Source organism: Prunus persica, chromosome G7 (assembly GCF_000346465.2).
Source record: "Prunus persica cultivar Lovell chromosome G7, Prunus_persica_NCBIv2, whole genome shotgun sequence".
Lineage (NCBI taxonomy): Eukaryota > Viridiplantae > Streptophyta > Magnoliopsida > Rosales > Rosaceae > Prunus > Prunus persica.
In genome coordinates, this window is record NC_034015.1 from 451,821 (window position 1) to 459,482 (window position 7,662).

At 36.4% G+C, this 7,662-nt stretch overlaps 2 protein-coding genes across 4 annotated transcripts; one reads left to right on the top strand and one right to left on the bottom strand.

Moving 5' to 3' along the window:
* Positions 606-1,265, top strand: LOC18769296. Its single transcript, XM_007203020.2, has 2 exons — positions 606-937; positions 1,009-1,265. The coding sequence occupies exons 1-2, from the start codon at positions 779-781 to the stop codon at positions 1,099-1,101; spliced, it is 252 nt and encodes an 83-aa protein (XP_007203082.1). The 5' UTR covers positions 606-778; the 3' UTR covers positions 1,102-1,265.
* LOC18770598 (J domain-containing protein DDB_G0295729) lies at positions 1,194-5,618 on the bottom strand. 3 transcript variants are annotated; one of them, XR_002272575.1, is made up of 4 exons: positions 5,170-5,617; positions 3,217-3,285; positions 1,559-2,307; positions 1,194-1,483 (listed from the first exon to the last, which is right to left on the bottom strand). XR_002272575.1 is itself a non-coding variant. In XM_007202155.2 (3 exons), exons 1-3 carry the CDS (start codon positions 5,476-5,478, stop codon positions 1,693-1,695), a joined length of 993 nt encoding a protein of 330 aa, XP_007202217.1. In that variant the 5' UTR covers positions 5,479-5,617; the 3' UTR covers positions 1,547-1,692. The 3 variants fall into 3 exon arrangements, 1 of the variants encoding a protein (XP_007202217.1); XR_002272574.1 differs by having other exon boundaries at positions 1,462-1,558; positions 1,634-2,307; positions 5,170-5,618; XM_007202155.2 differs by lacking the exon at positions 1,194-1,483 and having other exon boundaries at positions 1,547-2,307.

Here is a 7,662-nt window from a genome sequence, read left to right on the forward strand (position 1 = left end):
GGGTTGTGGTGCTAAGGCAAGGGCGACTAGATGATGGGTGACTGGCTGGGCATATATGCCGGAGAACGGGGCTAGTCCGCGGTTGTTGGGGTGTTCTGGTTTTCGGTGAATACTTTTACTTTTGATGTTATTTTATTTTAATATTTTAATTATATTTAAAATAGTATTATATTTTTAAAAATTATTATTTTGTTTCAATATGGAGGTCCACATTAAAAAAAAAGTTGTTTAAAATGCCAAATTAGGAAGAAGAGTATTTATAGAGTTTATAAGAACTTTTGCATGTGCTTTGAAATCATAAATAATTGAATATAGGAGGAATAGTTTGAGAGTTATTATTATTTTTGTTATATTTTATTTTGCATTTAATTTATTTTTGAGATAGTGGAGCGCCCCTCTGTTATCTGTATGTCTTGGAAAACATTGACTAAGAATATGAGCAGTTGATAAGCCAGCCACCTACCATTGACCAATTATATACAACGAATTATGAAATGTACCAAGTCAGAAAGCAACATGCAGAAGAAAACTTCTATTACCAACTACGCGCTTTCTCATTCTCATATAAATTAATTTCAACCTTAAAAAAGTAAAGGCTTTCGTTCTTTTGGCTGTCTTTATTTATTCCCTATCTTCCTTAGAAAACACAACTAATAGGTCTTGTTTTTTTTTTTTTTTTTTGGTGTAAGAGCTTCATCCAATCTCTCTCTCTCTCTCTCTCTCTCTCTCTCTCTCTCTCTCTCTCTCTCTGGTGCTGATTTCCAGAAAGCAAAACCAAATGTGTCCTCTGAGGTTCATCTTGGTGTTCTTTTCAGCGATTCTTGCAGGATATTGTGCATGGAGGACGGTTCGTTCTTCTCCCGGAACTGACATCAACTCACAGGATTCTACCAATGAAAATATACCAACCAAAAAAGAAGAGTTCAATTTGAGAATGGTATGCTTATTTCCTTCTTCTTTTTCTTCTTATCTGTGTCATTTTGTTAATGTTGGTGAATTGAATTTCAGATGACTCAGAATGTCTTCTGGGTACTTGTTGACATGGCCAGCGGGAGATACTTGTGGAGGAAGATGAAACAAGAGCAAGTCAAAACTTGTTAGCCAATTGTAAATGTTTTTATTTTTTTATTTCTTTTAATCAAGGGTATATTACTGCCAAAACATGCAAATCTTCTTGATTTATTTTCTTTTTCGCGGGGAAGCACGAAGGAGTTGATGATTGTGCTTGGTTACGGAGAAAAAAATATGAGTTACCATTCTGCAAATGTAGTGTCAATTTTCATTTACCAGAAAAGAATGATCAAATTTGCACCTACTTTTGAGGAAATTGAGTGGCAACTGATTGGTGCAACCAAGCACACCAACTCCTTTCTTTTAAATCTACTTTGACAAAACAAAAATATTGGTACAGAATGGAGATTTATTAGTCCACAAAGATCTGCCCATAGTATACTCCTGGTCTAAAAGAACATGAATTTCTCATCTTCATCCTTTTGCAATGAACCAGTTTACACAATTGTAATGGATTGTAGTCAATAATACAACATATGTACAACACCTTCATCCTTTTGCAATGAACCAGTTTACACAATTGTAATGGATTGTAGTCAATAATACAACATATGTACAACACCTTCTTTAACCATTAAAAGAAAAAAGCAGATGGAACACGTTAGCGTTACAGCCGCGGTTTTAGTTCAAATCAACTTGTAGCTTAATAGACATATACAGGAGAGTAAGCAGAGCACCTTGTGGAAGTGGTGCAAATCTTGCAAGGTTCGAGCCAACCCACATGGCTATCACCACCAGAGCAACTATATTGCTGCTGGTTTTTCCACAAACCCAACTTGCAAACGACAGGCACAAAGTGAGCAAGATACCACCTCTCCCACCTAAAACCCATGCAATTACATAACCAATCTTATATCCAGCATCCAACTTCCTGTCAAATAAGGCCATCAGGCTACTAAAAGTGAGAGATAAACGGGATCCAAATATCTGCAACAAGAACAGGGATACAAAGGCAGATCTAAGCACTTCACTGAAGGAACCTCTCTCTTGCACTGCCTCTCCTTCTTCAGTTGCTTCATCAGTTTTACCATATGACGAACTTTCTTCATTGACATGATAGCGTTCCCAATGTCTCTCCTGTTGCATTTTCTGCCTCACTTCAGCCCACTTATAGATCCTTACTCCATTTTCAAATTCAGGGCTGTAGCTCCATTTTCCACTGTATTTCCTGCCAGTGTCCTTTTGAAATTTAAGTTCTTGGTCATACTGAGTCCTGGTTGCTTCATTAGATAGAATCTGTTCATAAGTGACATGAAGGGTCCAGTCATTGCGTCTACTAAACATGAACAAAAAAGGAAAAAATGGAAAAAGAGACGTTTACGGAAAAGAAAATGCTCTGCTTAGACATTCTATCATGATAACAGCTCCAGTCATGGACACAAGACACCTACGTCGATAACCAAGGTTGATCTGTTTGTTCTCCTAATTCATTTGTGGTTCCAGGGAATTCATAAAGAAACAGTCAGGTATTGGAAATTACATTTTCTTTTAGCTATTTAAACCATTTACCTCAAGGTAAATTGGAAAACATATGAGATAAGAGACAGATGGTCATAATAGAAATTAGATTTCTAATTTTTACGAATGCAGTTATTAGTAAATTACGAAAAGGAAGAAAGAACTGTTCAGGAAGCAGGAAAGTCGGGAGTAAAAAGAGGAAGTGATTTACTTCGACATCAATTAAATATAGATGCTAAAGAGAGAGAATGGTCTTCTCAACGGATCAAAAGAGGTTTCCTTTTTTTTTTCTTTTCTCCAGTTACAAGAGATTTCCAGTTTTACATTCATATAAAAGCATCTATTGGTAAATAGAAGGCAATTGCATCTGTAACATGATGGAAGTGGGGGGTGGGAAGAGAGAGGGTTCGGGTGTAGAGGAGGAGAATGGATTAGCTGAGAAAGAAGATGAATAATAAAAGAAAGAAACTGATTAAAATTAGAAAACAACTTAGGGTAGTGTACAATGACATACCATCCTTGGTTCTTCAAATTATTATTAAAGTTCCTTAAAAATGATCTGGGCATATTAAACATTTCACCGAGGTCCAGTAACAAAGAGGGATAATTTATAATATCAGATTACAAAAGCAAAAAGGTTACCTATATGAAAAAATAAAAATAAATTAACCATTAGTTACTACTCACCTCATATGCCTGACGGATACTCTTGAACACCTCTTCAGCTTGAGAATCTTTGCTAACATCAGGGTGATACTGCAATAGATATGCAAGAATGCACAAGTTCTTAACTATTAGCCTCTGCCTTATAAAGTCCATAAATTGCTCGAAAATCAATTTCAGTTAGACCTCCTAACCGCATGAATGCAGTAGGGAAGAAAATATTATGGTTATATCCACAAATCCAAGTGTCAACATATCACAACAAACCAAGGATGTCAGTGCCTCAGGCATTTACCAGTCACTAAGAAAATTACATGTCAACACACACGTGCATTCCATTATATCATACCTTGCAATCATTAATAAGCAATACAGCATACACAAACAAAAACAGAATCCATGAATCCAAATGAAATTGGTGAATTTGAACACGTCTTAGCAACAGCTTTAAGCAACCAAATCAGAAAAAGCACACGTCATACATGTCAGTGTTTGACGAGACAACGTCCGTCATGGTTCTACTATATAAGTTGGAGAAGGGAACGAATATCTTTGATAGGTTGTGGGTGTGTATATGTGTGACTGATTGTGTATGCATACACCTGTGTGTATCCTTTAGTTTCCCTCATGGAATAACCATAATGAAATAACTACAAACATATTTCACAATAGGAAAGATATATTATATTTCTCTCACACATTTTTCAAGTAATGAAGTCGAAAGTACCCCAAAATTGTCCAACACAAGTGAATATAAGTTCCATAGGTAGTCAATAGACTCAATACACTGAAAATCAATGTGGTGAAGATGGCTGCACTTCTTTTCTCCCCTTCTTCCTCATAGGTGTAACATGGGACACAAGACCTCTTCTTTCATTTATAATGCTATCTATAAGATAGTGTTTGGTTTATTGGATTAAACTTTGGAAAGAAATGGACATTCCCATCAACTGTCAATCCCCCGAAATGTGAAATAATACCAATTGCACTCTTTACCAATTTTCAGTTATCTTATGTACTCTCAAACTCTCTCCAAACTCCACTCTTACCTAGATTCCATTATACCAAATATGAATTACATTTCATTCCAGAAACCAAACACCACCTAATGTCAAAGGGAGTTCATTCCCCAGGGATCAACCTGATAAAGGGTTTGGGAGAAAAGGCTAAAAGAACTAGCCCAACTGCATCAATGCCTCTTAAAATCTATTCATCACCATAATGATATACATCTATGCAAGACTTAATGGGAAATTTAACAAAAAAGAGAACATATGAAGTACAATACAAACGGAACACTACATTTTCCCCACTACAAGAAAATAGAACATAAATATGAAATTTTATCCAATGTGTGTGAATGCATCTCTGTACCCTCCCAAGCTGATCTATTTAAATGTTATTGCTAAATCACAAGGGGGATCCTCTGAGAACACATTACTCTCAGCATGTTGTGAAATTCTCGAGCTCTACAGAGTAGAACTATGTTTGATATACTCTAACAAGCTCAAAACACCAGTTAATTATTTGGCCAAGGGACCTCATATCCCTTATAACCCTTGTAAAGAGGCTCTAATGAACCCTTGAGGACTCCAACCCTTCATACACATCATCATCTCCACCAAGAGTAAAGTTAATTTTATCAGTCACAAATCCAAGCATCAGGTAATTAGCATTCAATTATGCTTCCACAAATTCCTTTTATTTTATGTTTTATAAGATATGATTCTATAAATTATTTATCCCTACAAATGTATAATTCTGTACCACAGATTCTTTGGAAATGCTATCAAGTTCCAATCACAAATAAAATAATAATAAATTTTTATTCCTAAAGTACAATGAATCTTTAATGTTGCAAAACTGCAGAACTTTACAGGGTGACCTCTAGGGTTTCTTAGAAACCAACCAAAACTAATTAAAGAAAAACAGAGGCTAACCACGAAATTAGGGGCAAGTGAATGAGTGAGAGAGTACCTTACGAGCGAGAAGGCGATAAGCCCTCTTGATTTCGGAGGAGGTGGCATGGCGTGAGAGGCCCAGCACGCCGTAGTGGGTCTGCTGGCCGTTAATCATGGCCCATGATGATGATGATGACGACGACGACCACGATGATGACGTTGATTGTGGTGTCCACCGGCGAGTACGGGTTCTCCCTCTTCTTCTACGCTGAAAATGACATGGTAGGGAAAACAAATGGCTGAAATTAGAATAGAAGCCACCGGCACCGGGGCTGACATTGCCGCCGCTGATGGGGATGGGACCCACCAGGAGCTGCGCCACCATTATCCTTCGTTCATGTATATACGGCTACTACCTACTGTCGTCTTCGATTTTGCGATTCAGTCCATTTTCTAACTGAATTTTGTCTAGTAGCACCTTATGAGTGGAGTTAAAGAAAAACCGAAAATAGATGCAATATTTATGGGGTATTCAATTGAGATTTTAAAAAATTATTTAGGGATAAAAAAAAGTTTAGTGGATTTAACCAGAATATAATGACTTATAGAAATTTATTTATGGATTTATATAATTAAGATTTTTTATTTAAGGATTTTAAAGATTTTTATAATAGGATTTATAAGATTTGAAAGGACCGCATGGATTTTTTCTGAGTTCGACATAAGATTTTTTTAGAAGAAATAGACCCGTACAAATTAAAAGCTATTATTTCATTATTTGTATGTCTTTCTCAATACAAAAATAAATAAGAAATAATATTATTTCATCAACTTCCGAACTCTTGCTGCCCCGTCCCAGCATCCCACGCTTTTAGCATACAGGTTTGCCAATTGCACATGGGTATAACCACACTCTGGCTCCAATTGCACAGGTTTGCCACGCTATCTGCAGCCTCAATGCCAATCCACACACTTCCATGAACCTTACATGATGAAAGACTGTGAGGTAAGGCTGTGTTGGGCATATATACCTTGCAATCATGGAGTTCCAAGATATTATCTTTGCTATCCAAATTTTTGAATATGTAAAGCGCATCTTTGACATCCCCAAGATACATTATCTTTGCCTTCCAAGATACATTACCTAGTTGTAGTTCTTTCAGGGTTTAGGGTTAGTTGTGTTCTATAATGTCTATACTAGGCTACCTTGAGAATTTTTGGCTCTGTGAGAATCAGAAGATTAAGAGATTAGAAGTTATAGGTGCCCAGGTCGCATTCTTTATATTGAATAATTGGTCAAATGGTAACATATTAAAACTAGTACCACCTTCAGGACTCGATGTTTGTGAAATGTTCTTTATATTGAGAATCAAAGGATTTGGATAACATCTTACAAACTTTTGGTCGATTTTGTTTTGTATATAAAATCCAATTAGCTCTCCACGACACCACATTTCTCACAGGCATTTCATCAAACGCCCTATAGGCAATCTGTAACTCACTGCATCTACCATAAAACTTACCAAAGATCTTCCAATATACACATTGGCAACAAACCCACTTCTTATTTCTGTGCGTGATGGAAAATCAACAGAGCTAGAATCAAACATGTCATTGAACAAAGTTGAGATTTTTATTGGTGAATTATAGAATCAGAGGGAAAAAAAACAGAAAAACTCTCTATGTGCCCCTCCATGTCTTCTATCTCGTCAGTCCACCACCCCACTGCCCCAACACAGAAAAATCAGAGAACAAAGTTGAGATTTTTATTGGTGAATTGAGGGGTTGAAGGTGATGGAGAATTCACAAGATTTTATTATGCAACAGAGAGGGAGATGGTGATGGAAGGAAGGTCGTTGCTTACACCCAACAACAAGTAGCTCTAGGTATTGGTGGTTTGGTCGTCAGGGCCAGTGCACAACTGCTTGGGTGGAGGTCAAGGTGATGAAGGAATGAATAAAAAAAGTCCCACGTGAAAATCTGATGGGTTAAGGTGGGATTTGAGATAGGGGTTTGGTATTTATACCTCTCACTAAAAAATCTCACATATTCCGCATTTTAAAAAATCCTTCAAAATTAGCAAGTTTTTGAATATCATAAGACTTTTTGTTACTTGTTTAAAATCTTGATTTAATATCACCAGATTTGGTAACCCTCTTTAAAAACTCCTAATAGTCTTAATGGAATACCACAAAACTTTTTAGATTATTTAAAAGTCTTAATTGAATACCACAAAACTTATTTATCCCAAAATAGTCTTTTAAAATTTCAATTGAATAAAAAAAAAGGGCTTATTGATGTATATGCCACCTGTGCTTTCAAAGTTGTCTCAGATTATCACATGTTCTTTGAAACGTCTCAATATACCACCTACACTTTTAATAACTATCTTACGTTACCTATTCCATCAGTGTAAAGAGACGTTCCGTTGCGTGATGTGGCCGCCACTTCTTTTCAATTGCTTAACAATAGAGAGGAAGGGTTATTCATTTTCAGAAAATGAGGTATTTGGGAGAGAAGGGGAAATTGGGAGAAGAAGGCTAGGGTTATGAAAATCTAAGGTGGGGTT

What these genes read in the sequence shown, in the direction of transcription:
- LOC18769296 (XM_007203020.2), top strand. Translation starts at nt 779, where the DNA reads ATGTGTCCTCTGAGGTTCATCTTGGTGTTCTTTTCAGCGATTCTTGCA. An exon ending in AAGAGTTCAATTTGAGAATG is followed by an intron (nt 938 to 1,008) that starts GTATGCTTATTT and finishes ATTGAATTTCAG; the next exon opens with ATGACTCAGAATGTCTTCTG.
- LOC18770598 (XM_007202155.2), bottom strand. Translation starts at nt 5,478, where the DNA reads ATGGTGGCGCAGCTCCTGGTGGGTCCCATCCCCATCAGCGGCGGCAAT. An exon ending in ATCGCCTTCTCGCTCGTAAG is followed by an intron (nt 3,286 to 5,169) that starts GTACTCTCTCAC and finishes TATCTATTGCAG; the next exon opens with TATCACCCTGATGTTAGCAA. An exon ending in GTATCCGTCAGGCATATGAG is followed by an intron (nt 2,308 to 3,216) that starts GTGAGTAGTAAC and finishes ACTTATGAACAG; the next exon opens with ATTCTATCTAATGAAGCAAC.